Raw genomic sequence first — 24,865 nt, forward strand, 5'->3', positions numbered from 1 at the left:
GTGGGTCTTTTTCCGGGAGTGATTTTAGTTCTATCTTGGGCTCTCCATCGTCGTCTTCTCCCTTCTATGCATTTCTCTTCCCATCTGGGTCCCACCTTGCTCTCCTCAAAAAGTCGAGATGAGAGTTCGAGATCTATCTCCACCAGAAATTGATATATATATTTTTTTACTTCCAGGCAATTTGAAACTTCCATTTTCAGTCTTCTAATTATGTTAGGAGATACAGGATATTTGTGGTTTTATTTGTTCCTTTTGTTGGTGCATATAGTTTTTGGCAGATGTATTGGGATATTTGGATTTATGTAGCTGCCATAACTTTGGCTATCAGGAAGTCTTTCCTAACATTTTTTTTTTCTTTCCTAACATTTTATTTTGAAAAATTTGAAGCCTCTAGGAAAGTTATACAATGAATGCCTGCATATGCTTCACCTAGATTCATAGGTTTGTTACTTTATCTCTTTCTCTCCCTGTATTTACACATGCACACATTTTATTAGTTGAATGATTTGAGAGTAAGTTGCAGAAAACATGACAGTTTATTCTAATACTTCATCATGTATCTCCTAGTAACAAGTTCATTCTCCTATATGACCATGATAGAGTTATCACACTCAGTATCTGTAACAGTGATACAGAACCATTGTCCAATATGCAGTTCATCATCAGATTTCCCTCATTGCCTTAGTCATGTCCTTTACAGATTTTTTTTTTTTTTCTGATCTAAAATCCTATAAAGGGTCACACAGTGTGTTGTCCTGTCTCTTTAGTCTCCTTTAATGTAGAAGAGTTCACTCTCCTTTTTGTTTTGCTTTGTTTTGTTTTTTGAGGCACTGATATTTTTGAAGAGTTCAGGCCTGCTAGATTTCAACTTGTCTGATTATTTCCTCATGATTAGAGTCATGATTAGATTGGTAGAGATGTTGGTGATATTATTATGTTTGACTGCTTGGTTAAGGTGGCTGCCAGATTTCTCCATTGTAAGGGTGTCTTTTGCCCCCCTCCATTTTTTCTCCTAGTGCAAGTAGTTTATTTGGGGACTGACCTCAGGACATACTGGGAGAACAGAGAGGCAGTGAGAAGGGACAGAAAAGGCAATCAACAAAAGGTGCAACCCAAGCTGATTGCACCGGGAACCTGGAGCCAACGCAGAACTCACGGCTTAGCTTATCCCACGGAAGGGGTGAGAAATCTAGGGTCTTTAAACACCAGCTCCTGTCAGTCACTGTTTGAGGGCTGCTCCCAGGCGTCCGTTCTCTGGTACTTGCGGCTCACCCTGAACAGGTGCAGAATGGGCCCGATGCCAAAGCAAGCCCGCAGGTAAAGAGATGCAGGTGTTGGCGTGTGGAAGTTAGGCTGGGCGTGCGCTGTTGCGGTGAGAGCTGATGGGATAGTCAGCACAGCACCCCTAGTGTCTGCTAGGCCTGGGGACCCCGGGACCTAGAGCTTGAGGCAAAAGCTTATGTGCTATTATTTTTTAGGAAGTGCAATTCCAGGAAGCAGAAATGAAGGAAAAGGGGATTGAGGAGAGATGGAAGATTAAGTCAGTTCAAGCATGCATTTCCAAGCTGGCCACCCCTTGGTAACAAGGACAGCTGATTGCTTGGTTTCCTTAAGCTGTCTCCCAGGAGGAGGTATAAAGTGCCACACCCCAGGACAGCCACCTAAATGAGGGGAGGAGAGGATTTACTCCTCAGCGCCTTTGTCTCCCTGGTAAAAGGTTTGCCCCGTGGTACATCAACTCCCCCAGATGTGCAGGTTGTGCGTGTGTGGGCATCAGGTGGGTCCTACGGGTTCTCACACCTCAAATGCAGGAGGGAGGCCAAGGGTGGGAGGTAAGAGGCATCCCTGTGAGCAGGAAGTAGGGGCCATAGGGTTGTGCCCGTGTGCTGCTGGTCGGGACCCTCGCGTATGTGGTCCTCCTAATGGCAGCCAGGGTGGAGACAGTGGTCTGAGGCCTCAGAGACAGGCAGGGCCAAGACTTGAGGTCCCGCGTAAGATATGCCTGATACATTGGGAATCTACTTTGGTTTAACAGATACGCATGTACCTACACATAAAACACACATACACAAGCACAGTCATATGTGAAGAAGATAACAGCTATCTGTTGCTGGTGGGGAACCAGCCACATTTTACTTCTTCCCATATTTTTGATATGTTTAAAGCTTTCTACAATAAAGACATTTTAATTTTATAACAGGAAAATGGTTCGTGGACAGTTTTAGAAAGGGAGGCGGAGCAGTGAACGTTTTTTCCAAAGTTAAAACTGGCATAAAGAATAATTCTAGGGCTTCCCTGGTGGCGCAGTGGTTAAGAATCCACCTGCCAATGCAGGGGACACGGGTTCGAGCCCTGGTCCAGGAAGATCCCACATGCCATGGAGCGACTAAGCCCATGCGCCAGAACTACTGAGCCTGCGCTCTAGAGCCCGTGAGTCACAACTACTGAAGCCTGTGTGCCTAGAGCCCGTGCTCCGCAACAAGAGAAGCCACCACAATGAGAAGCCCGCGCACTGCAACGAAGAGTAGCCCCTGCTCCCTGCAGCTAGAGAAAGCACGCATGCAGCAACAAAGACCCAATGTGGCCAAAAATTAATTAATTAATTAATTTTTTTAAAAAAAGAATAATTCCATGTTTTAGTCTGTGGGCAGAGACTAGTCCTTTTTTCAATATATTGAATCTTATAAGATTGTTTAGAAAAGTAGAAGCAAATTGCTTTTTAAATATGAGAAGTGTAACTGTTGCCTTACAAAATTAGTTTCTAGAATTAAAAAATATACTTTGTCTATATATCCTGCATTATGTATTTCTTTCATTCACTGGTGTATCCATTCACTTAATATTCAAACACTTCCCTTCCTGACCACCTACGATGAGCAAGGTACTATGCTAGGCCCTGGGGCTGCCACAGAGAGTCAGGAAGAACCCCCCCACCTTCTAGGGGCTTCTACTGGAGTGGGGAGAAATGGATGTGGTAGAGACAGTACTCACCAAATATTTAAATGCCTTCGTACAGTTCCCAGCCTCGGGGGCCATGTGACTAGTTCTGTCTAGGGAACTGTGACCGGAGTGATGCAGGTCACAACTAAGGCAGCTATGACTGCTCAGCTCTGCCTGCCCCTGCAGCGATGACCTCAGGGGTCACGCGTGCCAGACAGCACAGCTGTAAGATGGACAGGGCCGCCAGACTGTATTAAATCTTTCATGAGTGAGAGAGAAATCTCTTCTGTGTTAAGCTATTCCCCTCCTTTTTTTTAAAATTGTGGTAAAATGTACATAATGTAAAATTTATCATTTTAACCATTATTAAGCATGCAATTCAGTGGCATTAGTACATTTGCAGTGTATACCCTTGTTTTTAACAGATAACCAGATAGGCTCTCATTTGAAACTTTGTGAATATCCTGTTCACCTACAACTTTTTAGTATCCCACTCTGTGACCTATGGGCCAAATCTGCCACCTCTTTTTGTAATAAAGTTTTTGTTTGTTTCTTAGTTTTTATTTTATTTATTTATTTTTGGCCATGCCGTGTGGCACGCAGGATCTTAGTTCCCTGACCAGGGATTGAACCCATGCCCCCTGTAGTGGAAGCACCGAGTCTTAACCACTGGACCGCCAGGGAAGTCCCTAAATTTTTTTTTTTTTAATTTAAATTTATTTATTTATTTATTTACTTATTTTCAGCTGTGTTGGGTCTTCGTTTCTGTGAGGGCTTTCTCTAGTTGCGGCAAGCGGGGGCCACTCTTCATCGCGGTGCGCGGGCCTCTCACTTATCGCGGCCTCTCGTGTTGCGGAGCACAGGCTCCAGACGCGTAGGCTCAGTAGTTGTGGCTCAGGGGCCTAGTCGCTCCGCAGCATGTGGGATCTTCCCAGACCAGGGCTCGAACCCGTGTCCCCTGCATTGGCAGGCAGATTCTCAACCACTGCGCCACCAGGGAAGCCCCCCTAAATTTTTATTTTATATTGGAGTATAGTTGATGAACAATGTTGTGTTAGTTTCAGGTGTACAGCAAAGTGATTCAGTTATACATATACATGTATTTATTCTTTTTCAATTTCTTTTCCCATTTAGGTTATTACTGAATATTGGGCAGTGTTCCCTGTGCTATACATTAGGTCCTTGTTGGTTATCCACTTTAAATATAGCAGTGTGTATATGTCAGTCCCAAACTCCCAATCTATCCCTGCCCGCCAGCCTTACTCCCTGGTAACCATAAGTTTGTTTTCTAAGTCTGTGAGTCTATTTCTGTTTTGTAAATAAGTTCATTTGTGTAATAAAGTTTTATTGGGACACAACCACGCCCATTCATTTATGTATTGTCTATGGCTACTTTCACGCTAAAATGCCAAAGTGAAGTAGTGACAGAGACCATATAACCTGCAACACCTAACATATTTACTCTCTGGCCCTTTATGGAAAAAGTTTGCTGACCCCTGCTTTATGGAACAGGTATTTAAGTTTTTATTTTTATTAAAATAATACATGCACATATTTGAAAAGGAAATAGCACTAAAAGTTTTATTTTTAAAAAGGCAAGCCCTGCTGCACTGTTCTTCACACCAGCACCACTCCTGAGAGATGTTTCGTTCTTTTACTTGTCTTTTCTGGCATTTATAGTTCTAACTAATATCCTCATTCCACTATTTCTTGGTTTAACAATTTTAGACACTAACTATTGACTGACCTAGTATAGGCCACTATCCTACTTTTTAGTGCAAGATTATAAATAAATTTACCATTTCTTAGCTGAAAGGTAATGTTTTATGATCATTTAGTTTTCTGCATTTTCATCATAATGTATGTAAGAAAATTAACAAGAACTTAGCAATAACTAACATTTATTTAGTATTTCATACGTGCCAGGCACTCTTCTGATGTAGTTTTTTTTTTAAGTTGAAGTATAGTTGATTTACAATGTTGTGTTAATTACTGCTGTACAGCAAGGTGATTCAGTTTTATATATATATACACACACACAGACACAGACACATTCTTTTTTTAATATTCTTTTCCATTATGGTTTATCATAGGATATTGAATGTAGTTCTCTGCTGTACAGTAGGCCCTTGTTGATCCGTTCTGTATATAAAAGCCTACATCTGCTCACCCCAACCTCCCACTCCATCCCTCCCCCAAGCCCCTCCCCCTTGGCAACCACCAGTCTGTTCTCTATATCTGTGATTATGTTTCTGTTTCATAGATAGGTTCATTTGTGTCATATTTTAGATTCTACAGATAAGTGATATCATACGGTATTTATCTTTCTCTTTCTGACTTAATTTCATTTAGTATGATAATCTCTAGTTGCATTAATGCAGTTTTTATGCAGTTTCTCATTTAATCTTTACAGAACCCCTGGGAAATGTAGGTACTATTGTTATCTCCATTTTCTAGATGATGAAACGTCATTTAGAGAGATTATGTAATTTTTCTCTTGGTCAAGACCTCGTGGGTGATGGAGCCAGAAATCACCATTTGGAATGTCAGCTCTTAAACACCGTCTTGGAACACTGCGTGGGGAATCATACTTGTTGACATTCATAGATTTGTGGTCCTACTGTGAGCAAACAATCTGAAGATTTATAGCATGCAGATGTGCTGAGGCCCAACTTTGTTGGATCCGAGGTGGGTGGGGTACTCAGGTAGCGGGTCAGCCAGCTGCAGCTGCTTTTTCTGAGGGTAATTCTCTTTTCTAATAGACTGCACACTTGCGTGGTCTCAGTCTAATGCAGTGGCTCTCAAACTGAAGCTTGTGTCAGAATCATGGGGTGGGCTTGGTCCAGCACTCATTCATGGGCCTCGCCTCTGGTTTTGGATTCAGTGGGTCTGGGGTGGGGCCTGAGAATGTGCATTTGTAACAAGGTCCCAGGCGGTAAAGAAACTGCAGGGACTACTAGTGGTTTAATGCTGTGCTCTTTCTGAACACAGGGTCTTCTGTGCCATCTGGCTCTTCCATTGCGTCATGTCCGTTACACTCCTCCCACCTGCTGGCGTGTTGGCTCCGACAGCAGTTCAGCTACCGTGGCCTGTGTTTCCTCTTCAACCCCACAGAGGTCAGGGTCACGATGCCCATATAGTAGGTGGTCATAAGCTGGTTGTTTGCTCTCCCCTAGCGTGCTTTTGTAATTTTGACTTTTTCCATTACGAACATTGTAATTATAACATACAATACATTCTTATTGTAAAAATCACCTTTAATAGCATCACCACGCTAGCAAAATTTTAGCAGAAAGGTAGAAGCAGACCCTAAAGGATTTTCAGTGGCTTGTTAGGTGATAGCTAAGCACTGAGGAGCTTGGCCCTTGACTGGGTCAGTGTTTAAAGTATGCAAGGAAAGTTACTTCGTCTGATTTTTAGTAGAGGCTCTTGCCTTTTACCACTAGCATTCTTTGAGATCATTTTTTTAATCTTCTTTTTATTTAGAGGTCAACCTGAATCAACATGTCTGGGACTGAAGAAGCAATTCTTAGCGGCCGTGACAGCCATCCTGCTGGTGGCAGCTCTGTATTATGCTTTGGTCAGGTACGTGTGTTTTTTTCATACCTGGAAGGAATGAGGTTAAGTGAAAAAGGTATGGGGAAGCCATTGGTAGAGCACCATCATATACATGTAAGCTGTTTTATTGGTTTTTTTTTTCATTTAAGTGCATCATTTGGGAGTCTTTGACAAGCTCTGAGGGCATTTTGGAACTTTAGCAGCACTGGGGGTTACATTTAGATTTAAATTTTATTTATTTTTTGGATAGATTATATTTTCGTATGCAATAACATTCAAAATGAAACAGACTGTATGTAAAAAGTCTCACTATTTCCTATCACTCTTGCCCACATGTCACCCAGATCTCTTTTTTGGAGGCATCCAAAGTTTCTGGGGTTGTACTCTTTGTGTAGATATTCTGTGCATATAAGGGAGATTCTTGCTTTGTCCCCCCAGATTCTATCTTTGTCTTACCAGAAATCTATTTGTGTGTATTTATTCCATTTAAATAGGGCAAGGGGAAAAGTACTGAGGGGATGAAAATCTAAACAAGTAGGAGTGTATTTCTCTATGTGTAGGATGGGAAATTGTTGAACTAGAGAAGAGGACAAATGGAAGCAAGGCTTCCTGTCATATTTTCTCCTCTCCTACTTCCTTGCCTATATAAATGTCATATAGACTCCGAGGAGAGAAGTTTCAGTTTCCCAGTTCTGGCTCGAGAAAGTTTTGTAGGGATGGTAACATATTAATAACATCTAAGGCAGTGGTTCTCAAAATGTGGTCCAGTGACCCCTGGGGGTCCACAAGACCTTTCAGAGTCTGTGAAATCAAAATTATTTTCATAATAATACTAAAATACTCTGTGCCTTTTTCACTCTCATTCTTTCATGAGTGAGAGTGGAGTTTTCCAGAGACCGTATAATGTGCTGATATCACTGCTCTGGTGGTTATTGGAATGTGTGCCTGCAGAGTTTCTCATTTTTAATTCCTAGTATTGATAGATATAACCCACATAAACAAAAGCTCATAGGATCCTCAGTACTTGTGAAGAGTGTAAAGGGGTCTGGAGACCAAAAAGTTGGAGACTTGCTGATAAGTAATGGTGGAAATGTCAGTTTAATTTTCCCTTTCTGGATTACAGTACCAATACACAGCAGAAGAGTACCAGGCCATCCAGAATGCTCTGAGGCAGAGGCTGGGCCCAGAATACATAAGTAGCCGCATGGCTGGAGGAGGCCAGAAGGTAAGAGAGTTTACATGCCTGAAAAGTGGGCACCCACAATGCCGACTATTTCCATGAACTTGCCAACTCCTTCTCTGGTCCTCATGGGTTCAGAAGGTCTCTCATTCACTGTTAGTGGACGTTTATTTGTGTCTTTGGGCGGGGATGGGTTCCAGCCTTCACTGTCATCTGCAGTGGCCCAAGCATGGCCTGGCCCAAGACACTAGTTCTAACTGGCTCCTCTGGAAGATCTTTGAATTAAGTTCACTGAGAAATTCTCTGGAATGTTTAAGGGTGGTTTTGCCAAAAAAGCTGGTAAGGAATAAATTAAGTAAGTTTTGATCCACATTTAAGTATGGCAAGGAATTTTAACAAGCTTTTTTTTCTTCTTTAAATTTTTTTTCCAGGTGTGTTACATTGAGGGTCACAGGGTAATTAATCTGGCCAATGAGATGTTTGGCTACAATGGCTGGGCACACTCTATCACACAACAGAACGTGGGTGAGTATGCTTCCTGGCAGTGGCTGCTGCTTCGTTTCCCTTCCTCGGCATCGGCTGACTTCTGGCAGGAGTGTTTTGTGGGCAGGGACCTAGGGAAGGTGTGCTCCGTCGCCAGCAGGAGGAATGCAGGTGAGGCACAGGGACCAGTATCCTCTTCACCTGGGTCTCTTTCCCACTCCTAGATTTTGTTGACTTTAACAATGGCAAGTTCTCCGTGGGCGTCTGTGCGTTTGTGAGAGTCCAGCTGAAGGTGAGGGTGATGGAGGGGACGTGCTGCCTGCAGGCACTGGGCAGGTGGGAGAGTGAGCAGGTACGGGCGCCTCTGGGCCCAGAGAGGGGGTGGGGTTCTTCACACATCCTCCCTCATGTGCCCCTAAGAGAATTTTGAGGAACTCTGTTCGCTTGCACGTTTTTAAGCTGACTCAGTTTTCACCATATATATAAACAGTTGTAAGGGTGTATTTTTTGGCATGTTGTAAAATTTTACATTCTAAAATAAATCTGTTACATCTTTATAACACGTACCAATGTATTCTAAATACCATAGAGGATTAAATGCTGTCATCCATTTAAAAAAATACATGCGCAAGCTATTTTTCTTTTTCTTTCTTTCTTTCTTTTTAAATATTTATTTATTTATTTGGTTGCACTGGGCCTTAGTTGTGGCGTGCAGGGTCTTTAGCTGCAGCATGCAGGATCTAGTTCCCCAACCAGGGATTGAACCCGGGCCCCCTGCATTGGGAGCACAGAGCCTTAACCACTGGACCACCAGGGAAGTCCCTTTTTTTCTTTTTTTTTGAGCAAGTTATTCTTCGGTCATCAGATATCTTAACGTTGTTTCTTCTTGAACACGTATTTCCATTCCATTTCCCCTCTGGCTTTTATCCTAATATAAGATATATGATTGAAAATCTTTTATTAATAATAACCTTATTATACTTCTCTGTGTGTGTGTGTGTGTGTCTGTGTGTGTGTATGTAAAAGTTTTAGGGGATAAATTTCCAGTGACCTTAAGGCTCTAACTGTTGAGAAATTTCTTCTGGATTGAGTTACTATTGATATTACAGGTGCTATTAATACACAATTTAGTCAGTTGTGTTTATGTTGAAGAGACAACATAACTACATCAAAATATTTATATTTAATAAAATTTTATGGAAAATGCATTTATTGGTAAGATGGATGAGCTGGTTTTTCCTATTCAGTTAGTTTGTACATCCATAGTTAATATTACTTATTCCTAGACTAAACATTTAGCATTAATTCTGTTCTGACTTACTTTTATAAATACTACCGAAAACCTTATTCACATAAACAAACTGAGAATGGAACGAGTTTCGTTATAGTGTCATTCATTTCTTTGACTACTTCTGAGTTATAGATCAGAAATCACAATGCTACCATCAGACATTATACTCAGCTCTCTGTCAGCAAACCGCTTGATCAGGCCCACCTTTACTTTTGGTAGAAGCCGAGAAACAGGTACCACCTGACTTGTGAGAGGATTTGCTATCCAGTCGTTAGAATCTGTTAAATATAATATTTCAAATTTTTGGTTTGGTGCCCCAGAGGTTTTCATAGTGTGGGTAATGTGTCTTAGTAAGATGTGGGGCGGGTCAGGTGTGTGCCTGGTTATGTGACGAGGAAGGAGAATTGTCTTGTGCTTGGAGCACAGGCACGTCTCTAGGCAGATCCGGTCCAGGAAGTAGCCCTGGAAATGGACTCTGGCAACTCCGCCTGTGTTCCAGGCCCTGGGCTCTGTCCAACCAGTCTGAACACTGATGCTTGAGTTAGAGGAGAGCTCTGCAGCGAGGGACGGGACTGCAGCTCCTCACGTTGGACCCTGAACTCCTTTTCTGCCCCCAGGATGGTTCGTATCATGAGGACGTGGGCTATGGTGTTAGCGAGGGCCTCAAGTCCAAAGCCTTGTCTTTGGAGAAGGCGAGGAAGGAGGCAGTGACCGACGGGCTGAAGCGAGCACTGAGGTAGGCAGATCCTGTTCTTCTCAGTTCTGGGTAATAACACCCACGTGGTTCAAAAGTCGAAATAACATAAGTCTTCCTCCCACCCTTGGCCCTGTGCGGCCTGTTTTCCTGCTCTCTTCTGTCTTTCCCCAGTGCTTCTTTATGCTGAGGGCCCACTTTTTGGGGAATAAGTGGTAGAATCCTGTGTTCTCTGTTCTGTACTTGACCTTGCCTTTCCCCACCCCTCTCATCAGCAGTGTGTCTTGGAGACCTTTCCACACGAGCACATAGATTGTTTCCTCATTCTCTTTAATACACCTACACAGTTCTTCATTATGTATATGTAACATAGTTAACTTAGTTTCATAGAGCAGGGTTTTTAACCTTTTTTTGGGTCATAGATGCCTTTGAGAATTGAATTACCAGAAAAAATACATGTAAAACATGCACTAAAAATTTGCAATACCACAACCCGTGGGGGAATCTGGATATCCCAAGTAAAGAACTTTGGTCACGGAGGCCTGTGCCCCTGAAGTGTGCGTGCTCACTATTACTGGGGAACTGGAGCAGTCCTTGGGGAACAGTGTCTGCTGTGGAAGTTGCGTCCCATGTTGGGAGGTGTAGCTAGTGGGGTTTTGTGAGTGCTTGCCCAGTCTTCCTGTGCTCTCTGCCTGTCCTGAGGGCAGGGGGTTGTGACTGTTGTGCTCAGTGCTGTATTCTCAGAACCTAATGCAGATGCGTAATGAACGTCTTTGAATGCTTATCAGCGTCCGTTTCCTCTGCTGTGTTGAGAAGCAGCTTGTACAAAGGTTGTAGCTCTGTTCTCTGATATTTACATATAACGTTCTCAACCCCGTTCCCCTTTTTTTTCTTACCCTTAGAAGTTTCGGGAATGCACTTGGGAATTGTATTCTGGACAAAGACTATCTGAGGTCACTAAACAAGCTTCCACACCAGGTATGTCAGAAGTGGGGGAATGGGATGTGTGGAGTAAAGGTGGAACTGATGATGCTCTTGTGTCATGAGTGAGTATTTGGTGATGGAGAGAGAAAAAGTGAAGACTTGGCTATTTAGAGTGTCTGGGATGTGTATTTCAGACGTCTTTGAACATAAGAGCCAGCAGGAACCAATTACCTTAATGTACCGATGAGGAAATTGAAGCCTGGAGCATTTGTGTTACTTGTCTCTTATGTAGAGAGAACCGTGCTTGGCAGTGGTCTGTAAGACAGAAGGAGCACGGACCCCTCGCAGCACCACTGCCATTTCTTACAAACACTCAGAGCCTCACCTGTTCAACCTTCCTGCTCTTCTTTAGCTCGGGTGTCTTTAAGGTTTAGATCTCCCTTGTTTCTGTAGTTGCCTGTCATGTGATCTGCACATTTGCCTTCGGAGAATGGGGTCTGGAGCATAGCATGACCTGGGCCAGTCAGGCTCCGGAGCGTTCCTGCTGCCTGGTGGAGCGCGGCTTCGTCTGTGGTTCTTTGGGTCCTGGCAGTGCTGCCACCCTGGGCAGCCTTCCCTCTCTGGTACTTAAGGGGTTCTTTTTCTTGTGCTGCCCCTAATAGAGGTGTGTGTCAATTGGCAGCTGTCAAAACTCCATTTCTTTCCTTTTTCTAAATCCTTTTTACATATTATTGGATTAAGTTTGGTAATATTTTGTTAAGGATTTCTGCACCTATATTTATGAGGGATATTGTAGTTTTTTCTTTTTTTAAAACATGGTGGTAAAAAACTCGTAACATGAAATTTACCATTTTAACCATTGTTAAGTGTACAGTTCAATAGTGAAACACATCTCCAGAACTTACAACATGGAAACCTCTGTACCCATAAAACAACTCCCCTTTTACCCCTTCCTTCAGCCCCTGGCAACCACCATTCTAGTTTCTGTTTCTATGAATTTGACTATTTTAAATACCTCATATAAATGCAATCTTAACAGTTTATGTCTTTCTGTAGCTGGCTTATGTTACTTAGGATAATGTCCTCAAGGTTCATCTATGTTTTAGCATGTGTCAGAATTTCCTTCCTTTCTAAGGCTGAGTAATATTCCACTGTATGTATATATCACATTTTCTCTGTCCCTTCTTCCATCAATGGATATTTGGGTTGCTTCCATCTCTTGGCTATTGTGAATACTGCTGTAACGACCATGGATGTGTAAATACCTCCTGAGGACTCTGTTTTCAGTTATTTTGGATATATATCCAGCAGTCGGGTTGCTGGATCGTTTGGTTTTTTTAAAAACTTTTTTGAGGAACTTCCATACTGTTTTCTATGATGGCTGCACTATTTTGCAACTCAGCCAACAGTGCACAAGGGTTCTGATTTCTCCACATCCTTACCAACATGGTTATTTTCTGTTTTTTTGATAGTAGCCATCCTAATGGGTGTGATTTGAATTTCTCTGATGATTAGTGATGTTGAACATCTTTTCATGTGCTTATTGCCCATTTGTGTATCATCTTTGGAGAAATGTCTACTCAGGTTCTTTGCCCATTTTTTAATTGGGCTATTTGATTTAATTGTTGTCAAGTTGTAGGAGTTCTTTATATATTCTGGCTATTAACTCCTTATCAGAGATATGATTGCAAAGTTTTTTTCCCATTCCATAGCTTGCCTTTTAAGTTTGATATAGCTCCATTTGTATATTTTTGCTTTTTTTGTTGCCTGTATTTTGGTGTCATATCCAAGAAATCATTACCAAATTCAATGTCATGAAATTTTTCCCCTGTGTTTTCTTCTTTGAGTTTTATAGTTTTGGGTCTTATATTTAGGTATTTAATCTATCTTGAATTTATTTTTGTATATGATGTAAGATACAGGTCTAACTTCATTCTTGTGTGTGTGGACATTCAGTTTTTCCAACATCATTTGTTGAAGAGACTCCTTTCCCCATTGTGTAGTCTTGGCACGCTTGCCGAAGATCATTTGGTCAAAAATGAGGATTTATCTCTGGGCTTTCTGTATTATTACATTGACCTATGTGCCTGTCTTTATGGCAGTATCATACTGTTTTGAGTATTGAAGCTTTGTAATATGTTTGGAAATCAGGAGGTCCTCCAATTTTGTTCTTTTTTTTTTTTTTTCAAAATTATTTTTGCTATTTGAGGTCCCTTGAGATTCTTTATAAATTGTATGAATTTTTTTATTTATGCAAAAAATGCCATTGGAATTTTGATAGGGATTACACTGAATCTGTAGATCACTTTGGTAGTATGCATATCTTAACAATATTAAGTCTCCCAGTTCATGAAGATGGGAAGTCTTTCCATCTATTTGTGCCATCTTTAATTTCTTTCAGCAATGTTTCATAGTTTTCAGTGTACAAGTCTTTCACCTTGGTTAGGTTTATTCCTAAGTATTTTATTCTTTTTGATGCTATTGTAAATGGAATTGTTGTCTTAATTTTTTGATTGTTCATTATTAGTGTATAGAGACACAACTGTTATTTATATGGATTTTGTATCCTGAAACTTTGCTGATTTGTTTATTAATTCTAACAGTTTTTTTTGTTGCGTCTTTAGGGTTTTCTACATAGAAGATCAAGTAATCTGCAACCAGAGATAATTTTACTTCTTCCTTTCCAATTTGGATTCCTTTTATTTCTTTTCCTTGCCTAATTGCTCTGGCCAGGACTTCCAGTATGTTGAGAAGTAGTGAGAGTGGGCATCCTTGCCTTGTTCCTGATCTTCCAGGAAAAGCTTTCAGTCTTCACCATTGAGTATGATGTTAACTGTAGGCTTTTAATATATGGCCTTTATTATGTTGAGGTTGTTTCCTTCTATTCCTAATTTGTTGAATGTTTTTATCATGAAAAAATATTGAATCTTGTCAGACATTTTTTTTTTTTTTTTTTTGCATCAGTTTAGACAAGCAGGTGGTTTTGTTCATGGATCACATTGATTGATTTGTGGATGTCGAACCATCTTTGCATTTCAGGAATAAATCTCACTTGGTCATGGTGTATAATACTTTGAATGTGCTGTTAAATTTGGTGAGCCGGTATTTCATTGAGGATTTTTGCATCAGTATTCATCAGGGATATTGGCCTATAGTTTTCTTGCAGTGTCTTTTTTTCCACCCTCCTCTTATAGTGTTTTTGTCTGGCTTTGGTATCAGAATAATGCTGCCCTCATAGAATGAACTTGGAAGTGTTCCCTCCTCTTCAGTTTTTTGGAAGGGTTTGACGGTTGGTGTTAATTCTTTAAATGGTTGGTAGAATTTTCCAGTGAAGCCACTTAGTCCTGGGCTTTTGTTGTTGTTGTTGTTAGGTTTTTGTTTACTAATACACTCTTCTACTAGTTACTGGTCTGTTTCTGTTTCTTCATGATTCAGTCTTGGTAGGTTGTGTGTTTTAGGAATGTATCCATTTCTTCTAGGCTATCTGATTTGTTGGTGTACAATTGTTCATAGTATTCTCATAATCTTTTTTATTTCAGTGGCATCGATTGCAATGTCCCTTCTTTCACTTCTGATTTTAGTTATTGAGTCTTCTTTTTTTCTTAATCTAGCTAAGGGTTTGTCAATTTTGTTGATCTTTTCAAAAAACTAACTCAGTTTTGTTGATTTTTTTTTCCTATTGTATTTCTGTTCTCTGTTTCATGTATCTCTGCCCTAAGCTTTATTTCCTATCTTCTCCTAGCTTGTGTCAGCTAGAAACTTCCCTGTTAATATTGCTTTTGCTGCAAACTGTAAGTTTTGGTATGCTGTGTTTTCATTTTCATTTGTCTCAAGATATTTTCTAATTTCTCTTGTGATTTATTTGACCCATTGGTTGTCTTAAGAAAATACTAATTTCCACGTTTGTGAATTTTCCATTTTTCCTTCTGCAGTTGATTTCCAGTTTCATTCCATTGTGATCAGCAAAGATTTTTTTTTGTATAATTTCTGTCTTCTTCAATTTAAGACTTGTTTTGTAGCCTAACATGTGGTCTCTCCTGGAGAATGTTCCATTTGTATTTGAGGGGAATGTATATTCTGCTGTTGTTGGGTGGAATATTCTCTATATGTCTTAGGTCCATATGGTCTGTAGTGCTCAAATCTTCTGTTTCCTTATTGACCTTCTGTTTGGTTCTGTCCGTTACTGAAAGCAGGGTATTGAAGTCTTCTACTATTATTGTCTTGCTGTGTATTTCTCCTTTCAATTCTGTCAAAGTTTGCTTTATATATTTAGGAGCTCTGATGTTTGGTATATAAGTATATATAATTGTTATAGCTTCACAGTTAATTGACCCTTTTATTATTATAGAATGTCCTCTTTTGTCTCTTGTAACAGTTTTTGACTTAAAGTCTATTTTTTCTTATATTAGTATAGCCTCCCCTGCTCCCTTTTGGTTACCATTTACATGGAATATCTTTTTCCATCCTTTCACCTTCAGCCTGTGTATGTCTTTAGATCTGAAGTGAGTCTAATGTAGGAAGTATGTAGTTGTATCTTGTTTTTTGAATCCATCCAGCCAATCTCTGGCTTTTGGTTGGGGAGTTTGATCCATTTACATTTATTATTGATAGGGAAAGGCTTAGTATTGTCATTTTGTTAATCGTTTTCTGTATGTCCTGTAGCTTAGCTTTTTTTTTTTGTCCCTTCTTTCCTCTCTTACTGCTGTCCTTTGTGTTGTGTTGATTTTTTGGTAGTAACATGATTTGATTCCCTTCTTGTTTACTTTTGTGTATATCCTATAGATATTTTCTTCGTGGCTACCATCGCAATTATATAAAACATTTTAAAGTTATAACATTCTATTTTAAACTGATAACTTGAATTGCATACAAAAACTCTAGTCCTTTACAACCCCACTTTATGTTATCGATGTTACAGATTACATCTTCATATTATTGTATGTCCACTAACATAGATTTATAGTTATAAAAGTTTTAATGGTTTTTACATTTAATATCTGTATTCATTATATAAGTTTAATGGTTTTTTTCATTTAAATTCCATGTACCAAAATCATAGTGATACAGGTTACTGCTTTTGTCCACGTATTTACCTTTACTGGAGGACTTTTTATTGTCATGTTGCTGCCTGGCATCCTTTTGTTTCAGTTCGAAGGACTCCCTTTAGCATTTGTTGTAGAGCAAGTCTAGTGGTAATGAACTCCCTCTGCTTTTGTTTATTTGAAAAAAATCTTAGTTTCTCCATTTTTGAAGGATACTTTTGCTGGATACACTATTCTTCGCTAAGTTTTTCCTTTCAGGACTTTGAATATATCATCCCACTCCATTTTGGCCTGTAAGAGTTCTGCTGAGAAATCTGATAATCTTAGGCAGGCACTCCAGTATGTGATGATTTGCTTTTCTCTTGCTGTCTTCAAGATTTCTCTGTCTTCGACTTTTATTTAAAAATTGAGATATAATTGACATACAACATTACAGGCGTACCTTGTTTTATAGTGCTTCATTTCATTGCACTTCACAGATAATTGCATTTTTTACAAATTGAAGGTTTGTGGCAACTGCATTGTCAGGTGATGGTTGGCATTTTTTAGCAATAAATTATTTTTTGATTAAGGTATGTACATTGCTTTTTTTTTGACATAATGCTGTTGTGCACTTAACATACTAGAGTATAGTGTAAACACAACTGTTATATGCACTAAGAAACCAAAAAAATTGTGTGACTCGCTTTATTTCTATATTTGCTTTATTGTGGAGGTCTGGAACCAAACCTGCAATATCTTCAAGGTATGCCTGTATATTAGTTTCAGTTGTACAACATAATGATTCAGTATTTTTTTTTTTAAATTAATTAATTAATTTATTTATTTATTTTTGGCTGTGTTGGGTCTTAGTTTCTGTGCGAGGGCTTTCTCTAGTTGCAGCAAGCGGGGGCCACTCTTCATCGCGGTGCGCGGGCCTCTCACTATCACGGCCTCTCTTGTTGCGGGGCACGGGCTCCAGACGCGCAGGCTCAGTAGTTGTGGCTCACGGGCGTAGTTGCTCCGTGGCATGTGGGATCTTCCCGGACCAGGGCTCGAACCCGTGTCCCCTGCATTGGCAGGCAGATTCTCAACCACTGCACCACCAGGGAAGCCCCAGTATTTTTATATATTGCAAGATGATCACCACAATAAGTCTAGTTAACATCCATCACCACACATAGGTGAAGTTTTTTTTCTTATGATGAGAACTGTTAAGATCTATTCTTTTAGCAACATTCAAATATACAGTGCAGTGTTATTGACTATAGTCACTATGCTGTACATTACATCCCCAGAGCTTATTTATTTTATAACAGGACATTTGTACCTTTTGACACCCTTCACCCATTTTGTCCACCCCCCACCCCTGGCAACCACCAGTCTATTCTCTTTATCTATGAGCTCAGTTTTTGTTTGTTTAGATTCCACATAGAAGTGAGATCATATGGTATTTATTTTTCTGTCTGAATTATTTCACTTAGCAAATTGTCCTCAAGATCCATCCATGTTGTTGCAGGTGGCAAGATTTTCTTCTTTATGCCTGAATAATGTTCCGTTACTACATTCTTTATCAGTGGACATTTAGGTTGCTTCAGTGTCTTGGTTGTTATAAATAATGGTGCAGTGAAAATGGGGGAGCATATCTTTCTGGGTTACTGTTTTTCTTTTCTTTGGATAAATACCCAGAAGTGACACTGCTGCATTATATGGTAGTTCTATTTTCAGTTTATTCAGGAAACTGTTTTCCATAGTTTTTCTCATACAGTCCCACCGGCAGTGCACAAGGGTTCCCTTTTCTCCACATTCTCACCAACACTTGTTGTCTCTTGTCTTTTTGATAATAGCCATTCTGACAGGTGTGAGGTGCTATCTTATTGTGGTTTTGATTTTCATTTCCCTGATGGTGAGTGATGTTGAGTATCTTTTATGTACCTGTTGGGCATCTGTATGTCTTCTTTGAAAGAATATCTATTCAGATCTTCTGCCCATTTTTTAATTGTTTTGTTTTGTTTTGGTTTTGCTTTTGAGTTGTATGAGTTCTTTATATGTTTTAAATGTTAATGCTTTATCAGTTATATCATTTGCAAACTTTTTCTCCCATTCAGTAGGTTGCCTTTTCACTTTGTTAATGGTTTCCTTTGCTGTCAGAAGCTATTTAGTTTGATATAGTCCCGCTTGTTTATTTTTGCTTTTGTTGTCTTCGCTTTTTGGTGTCAAATACAAAAAAATTACCATCAAGGCCAATGTCAAGGAGCTTACTGCCTGTGTTTTCTTCTAGGAGTTTTATGGTTTCAGGTCTTTAATCCAACATTAATTTTTGTATATGGTGTAAGTGGTCCATTTTAATTCTTTTGCATGTGACTGTCCAGTTCTTTTGTTTTTGTTTAAATAAATTTATTTATTTATTTATTTTTGGCTGCATTGGGTCTCCGTTGCTGCACACAGGCTTTCTCTAGTTGCGGCGAGCGGGGGCTACTCTTCGTTGAAGTGCGCAGGCTTCTCATTGTGGTGGCTTCTCTTGTTGCGGAGCAGGGCCTCTAGGCACATGGGCTTCAGTAGTTGTGGCCCGCAGGCTCTAGAGCGCAGGCTCAGTAGTTGTGGCGCATGGGCTTAGTTGCTCTGCGGCAGGTGGGATCTTCCTGGACCAGGGCTCGAACCCGTGTCCCCTGCATTGGCAGGTGCATTCTTAACCACTGTGCCACCAGGGAAGTCCCTACTCTCCAGTTTCTTACAGTTTTGTTGAATAGACTGTCATTTCCCCATTGTATATTTTTGGCTCCTTTGTCATAAATTAATTGACCATGTATGCGTGGGTTTATTTCTGGGCTCTCTATTCTGTTCCATTGATCTATGTCTGTTTTTGTGCCGATACCATTCTGTTAATTACTAGAGCTTTGTAAGGTAGTTTGAAATCAGGAGGTGTGATGCCTCCAGCTTTGTTCTTCTTTCTCGGGATTGCTTTGGTTATTCAGGGTCTTTTGTGGTTCCATACAAATTTTAGGATTGTTTGTTCTATTTGTGTGAAAAATGCCTTTGGAATTTTGATATGGATTGCACTGAATTTGTAGATTGCTTCGGGTATGGACATTTTTATAATATTGATTCTTGCAATTCATGAGTATGGAATATCTTTCCATTTATTTGTATCCACCTCTTTATCAGTGTCTTCTAGTTTTCTGAGTACAGGTCTTTCATCTCTTTGGTTAAATTTATTCCTAGGTGTTTTATTCTTTTTGATGCAATTGTAAGTAGGATTGTTTTCTTAATTTCTCTTTCTGATAGTTCATTGTTGTACCGTCTTTGACTTTTGACATTTTGATTATAATATGCCTTGTTCTCTTTGGGCTCATCCTAGATGTAGTTCTTTGAGCTTCTTGAATTTAGACATCTTTTCTTTCCTCAGATTTTGCAAGTTTTTCACCAGTAATCTCTCTTCTCCTAAGACTTTTAAAATATGTAGCATGATAGTGCCCTTATAAGTCCTTTAAGCTCTCATTTTTCTTCATTCTTCTTTTTGCTTCTCTGAATAGATGATTTCAAATGACCTGTCTTCAAGTTGGCTGATTCTTTCTTCTGCCTGATCACATCTGCTTGTAGAATGCCTCTAGTGAATTTTTCAGCTCCAGAATTTGCTTGCTTCTTTGTTGTCATTTTTCTTTGTTGATATCTCATTTTGTATATACATCATCATTTTCCTGATTTCATTGAGTTGTCTATCTGTGATCTCCTAGTTCACTGAGCATCCTTGAGTTATTTTAGTTTCTTTGTCAGGCAGCTTATAGCTCTTCATTTCTTCAGGGTCAGTTTTTTTAGTTTCATTTTGTTCCTTTGACTGGGCCATGTCTCCCTGTTTCTTTATATGTGATCTTTTGCTGAGATCTGGGCATTTGAAAAAACAACCACCTCTCCCAGTCTTTCTGTACTGGCTTTGTGCAGGGGAAGATCTGTGACAGTCAGCCCGGCTGGAGGTTCTAGGACCTCTCAAGTCTTTTACAGTCTCCTCCTCCTTCTGGCATCTGACTGCAGAACTGCAGCTCTTATGTGCTGTGGCGCTCACCTCTTGTTTTTAGTGACTTTCAAACTCTGCTCCTGATTCTGTCAGCATTTCGTCAGGTGAGACAGAAACCAGTGCCTTGGGCAGCCTCCAGACAAGCCCCCGGAACTTCAGATGCACAGTCCACTCTTTCGTTTCCATCCAGAGGGAAGAGCCCCAGTGTGGGAGGTTTCCTCTGTTTGTACTGCTCTATGCCAGACAGGGGCAGGGGCATGGCCATGGGCAGGCAGGCATGCAGAATGCCGTGAACTTTGCTCCCTCCTTTGCTGGAATCTTGTCTTGGTTTTATGTTGGCCTGAGTGCTGCAGCCTCTCACCTGGCCACTGGGGTTCTTACAGAGGTATCTGGTCTGTGTACTGCTGTCAGCTTGGTATCTCTGTGAGAGAGACTTGGAGCTTCTGGTCTGCTGTGTGCTGACGTCACTCTCCATTTCTTTGTCACTTTTTTCTTTTAATGAATTTTTTAAACAAAGTGCAACCTATATATATAGAAAACTGCATACATCGTAATGGCACAGCCTGATTTCTAGAAGTGAACACAGCTATTTACATCCCAGACAGGGAAACAGAATATTATCAGCACTCCAGGACTCCATTTTGCCCCCTCCCATTCACTACCTTGATTTTATCTTTTCAAAAGTAACTACTGTCCTGACTTTTTTATTCTGACTTCTAGTCTCAGATTTATTCCTGTTTTTGAACTTTATATAATGAGATTGTACAGTTTATGCTTTATAAAAAGTGACTGAAGTGTTAAAAAGTACATACAGACATGCAGACAATGCACACGTCGTAAATGTTCAGCTTGATGAGTTCTAAGACCAGACACACCCACATAACCAGCCTCTGAGTCACGGTGGAGCATCCCCATGTCCCAGAATGTCTCAATTGTGTGTCCCTTGCAGTTGCTGCCAACCCCTCCCCTTCTCATCATTACCGAGGAAAACCACTTTTGACGACATAGGTTAGTTTTGACTGTTCTGTACTTTTTGGGATCAAATAGTACGAACTGTTTTGTGTCTGGCTTTCATTCCACATGTGTGTGAGATTCATTCTTGTTGCATGTAGTAGCATTTTCACTGCGGTATCTTCTCTGTTGCATGAGTCTGCCATAGTTGACTTTCCCACCCTGACTTGATAGACATTTGAGGTTTTCATAGCCTTTGGTTGTTTTGCATACAGGGCTGCTGTTAGCGTTCCTGTGCGCCTCTTGGTGCACATACTCACCCATTTACCTTGGGAACTACTGGGTCAGCTCAGAGGGCTGGGCATATGCCTAGTTTTAGTAGATTCTTCCAGTTTCCAGTATGGTTGTACAAACTCCCACTCCCACCTGGCAGTGTATGAGTTCCAATTATTCTATACATTCAATAGCACTTAGCATCGTCAGTCTTTTAAAATTTTTTCAGCGCTCATTTTTTCCCCCAGTTTCTTTTATTGTGGTAAAACATACATAACACAATGTACCGTCTTAGACATTGTAAGGGTACAGTTCAGGGGTACTAAATACATTCAGAATGTGGGATACTCATCACCACCATCCATCTCTGTAGCTCTTTTCTCTTCTAACTGAAACTCTAGACCCATTAAACATGATGCCAGCACCCCTCTCCACACAGCCCTGGGCACCATCTACTTTGTCTCTTTGGTCTGGCTACTCTAAGGGCCTCGTGTCAGTGGAGTCATCTCATGTCTGTCCTTTTGTGACTGGCCTGTTTCACTGAGCAGAATGTCCTCAAGGTTCATCCATGTCGTAGCATAAACCCATTTCTCTTTTTTTTGTTTCTTTTTTTTCCGGCAGTGCCATGTGGCTTGCAGGATGATCTCAGTTCCCTGGCCAGGGATTGAATGAACCTGGCCACGGCAATGAAAGCCCAGAATCCTAACCACTAGGCCACCAGGGTTTAACTTATTTACTTCTCAATATCAGTACGAAATTTCACAGTATAATTTTCATTTTCAGGTTATCTTTATGCAAAATGTAGTCCTCCCAATCCCTCATACTCCTTTATTCTATCAGCATCATATTATTAATTGAGAGAGAAGTTCTCCCAACTGAAAAATCTCTGGGTTTCTGTAGTGTGATGATGTGTGATCATTTCCATTAAAAAAAAAAAGTAGAGAGCATCAGATCCGGTTGCCAAGAAAAGATTCAAATTAGATTTTACAGAGCATTTACCCTAAATAAAAACTGAAGTATGATTCCTTCTTATCAAAACTTCATTAATACAGAATGGCATAGGTGGAAAATGAAATTGTTTTATTCCTCATATAATTAAAATGACTTGAACTTATGGATCCCTTGTCCCAGCTTCTTAGGACCTAGAAGGAATGATGGATAGAGGATTGTGAAATGCCATTTTTCAGGTATCTAGCTCCTTGAGGAAGGGGAAGAGCAGTTGGAAGAAGTTTTCTCCCCTTTTTTCCCTCATTAGCTGCCTCTTGAAGTGGACTTAACTAAAGCAAAGAGACAAGACTTTGAACCATCTGTGGAACAAGCCAGATATAGCAGCTGCCGACAGAACCTGGCTCTGGGACCCCCCAAACCACAGGAGGTGACGTCCCCTTGCAGACCAAGCCACCACGTTGTGATGCCGGGGACGAGGACAGCAGCTCCGAGTGTGGGCCGCGTGCCCTCCCCGCCCCTGCTCCTTCCCAGGTGTCTCCCCCCACCCACCCACTCCTGCCTTCACTTCAGAGCCAGCACACTGGCTGGCCTGTGTGCTCCCTTGGGAACTGTGTGTTGCTGCTCACCAGTTAACTCAGGAACTCACCTCCCTGTTGCTCTCCTGATGCAGAAGCCCGACCTCTGCTGCCACAGAGAGCGACGCCACGTACCAGCGGAAGCTCCGGCAGAGACAGCTGCAGCAGCGGTTCCGGGAGCAGATGGAGAAACAGCAGCAGGAACCCCCGTCTGGCCCACCTGCCGAGAAGCAGGGTCCCGGTGAGAGGACGGAGCGCGGGCTCTGGGGGCGACTCTGCTCCCCACCTCTGCAGCAGGTCGGGTCCGCGCACAGCACAGAGGCGGCCAAGGGCTCAAATCGTCACATCCTGCCTTGCGTTTCCCCGTGACTAAAGGAAGACACTGGTCTTTTGGGGGAAGGAGACGGGCCCTGATATAACCTGAAACTAGATGTCTCAGGGGACAGAGCTTTTTTTGGCCTCAGTTACTTTGGCCACGTGTACATGAGAAAGCCTTTCTGGGCTTTTTTTTTTTTTTTTTTAAATAAATTTATTTATTTATTTATTTAATTTTTGTTTGCATTGGGTCTTTGTTGCTGCACGTGGGCTTTCTCTAGTTATGGCGAGTGGGAGCTACTCTTCGTTGCAGTGTGCGGGCTCATTGCAGTGGCTTCTCTTGTTGTGGATCACGGGCTCTAGGTGCGTGGGCTTCAGTAGTTGTGGCTGGCGGGCTCTAGAGTGCAGGCTCAGTAGTTGTGGCGCACGGGCTTACCTGCTCCGCGGCATGTGGGATCTTCCCAGACCAGGGCTTGAACCCGTGTCCCCTCCAGTGGCAGGTGGATTCTTAACCACTGCGCCAGCAGGGAAGCCGCTGAGCTGTCTCTGAACATAAAGCAAAGTTGGGTTCGAAGAGAATGGGTTTTTGGCAATTCTTTATCCGTGAACTTTCATTTATTTCAGAGTCCAGGTTCAGTGGGAGTAGTAGATGCAGATTTTTTTGGAGTCTTTCTCAGAGACTAGAAACAAAGAAAGACCAAGTGGATTTTTGCCCAGCTTCTCCCTAAAAATTATGAAGAGGGTTCAGGAGGACTTGCTTCATGTTTAGTTCTTTATAATTCCCCTCAGCACTGGCAGGCTGAGGTTAATGTAGGGGAAAAAAACCCAAAAAACTTACTGTGCTGGGTACGTTCTTAATAAGAATTATTACTCTAGGTCTTTACCTTCCAAACCATTGCGGAAGCTCTGGGGGTCAGAGGTGGAGGAGGTGTCATCTCCAGGACTTCCCCCACCCCGAATCACACAGTCATCATCTTGGTTTTACATATTCATTTCTGCTTAAGATTTTGTTTGTTTGAACAAGGGTTATAGCTTCAAATAGTAAAAACTGGACAAGACGGCTTATAATAACTCTTCCGTTTCTGCTGCTAAAGGAGAAACAAGCTTTTCAGGTTTTTTCCGCAGTTTGATGAGAAGAAAGACTATAGTATCGTCAGTCCTATTTTATATAGATCTGTAGGTAGGACCAGGATGCAGGGTCCCAAGTTCTACTGCTGGCCGGCCGTGCCGACGAGTGTAACCCCAGGCGGCTTTGCACGCACTTCCAAGGCCGCCCCCGGCCCAGCTTGGTTACGTGGTTTTGTCCTTTTTTCTCTGCAGCAGCGCTGCCACCAGTGCCACCTGCCGGAACTGCTGCTTCAGAGCCGCTCACCCAGATAGACGTGCTTCCAGGTCAGGAGGGCTAAAGGAATGACTTCAGTCCTAATCAGTAAATACCTATCAAGTGTCTGTAAGTTACTGTGCTGTATACTTTCCGTCGTCACAAATACATGTCAAAAGAGTCATAAATATCTTCATTTCCACTGGTTTTATAGAAAGTGCTGACTGATAGCACATAGGCAGCTCCTCTCCTGTCCTGACCCGAGAGAGGCTTTGGTGTACTTTCACGGGTCGGGGAAAGAGAAATTCCCAACGCCATCATATAGAGCTCTCATGATACAGCATTTCTCACGACCTGTTATTTTTTCCAGCACCTCGTT

At 41.3% G+C, this 24,865-nt stretch overlaps 1 protein-coding gene across 14 annotated transcripts in view; it reads left to right on the plus strand.

The window, feature by feature from the left end:
• Positions 1–24,865, plus strand: part of RAD52 (RAD52 homolog, DNA repair protein) — a 76,934-nt gene that overhangs the window by 50,784 nt on the left and 1,285 nt on the right. For 4 of the 14 annotated variants that reach the window (XM_082349125.1, XM_082349127.1, XM_082349117.1 and 1 more), the window contains exons 2-11: positions 5,932–6,056; positions 6,427–6,525; positions 7,622–7,723; positions 8,110–8,203; positions 8,386–8,513; positions 10,070–10,188; positions 11,049–11,124; positions 22,583–22,806; positions 22,946–23,091; positions 24,486–24,557. In XM_082349125.1, the coding sequence (XP_082205251.1) occupies positions 6,445–6,525; positions 7,622–7,723; positions 8,110–8,203; positions 8,386–8,513; positions 10,070–10,188; positions 11,049–11,124; positions 22,583–22,806; positions 22,946–23,091; positions 24,486–24,557 (1,042 nt within the window). In that variant the 5' untranslated portion in view covers positions 5,932–6,056; positions 6,427–6,444. Of the gene's footprint in view, positions 1–1,016; positions 1,181–5,397; positions 5,629–5,931; positions 6,080–6,426; positions 6,526–7,621; positions 7,724–8,109; positions 8,204–8,385; positions 8,514–10,069; positions 10,189–11,048; positions 11,125–22,582; positions 22,807–22,945; positions 23,092–24,485; positions 24,558–24,865 lie in introns of those variants that run through there. The other 10 variants (XM_082349120.1, XM_082349130.1, XM_082349119.1 and 7 more) reach the window with 7 other exon arrangements.

Source organism: Balaenoptera borealis (genome assembly GCF_965194805.1).
Source record: "Balaenoptera borealis genome assembly, chromosome: 13".
NCBI classification, from domain to species: domain Eukaryota; kingdom Metazoa; phylum Chordata; class Mammalia; order Artiodactyla; family Balaenopteridae; genus Balaenoptera; species Balaenoptera borealis.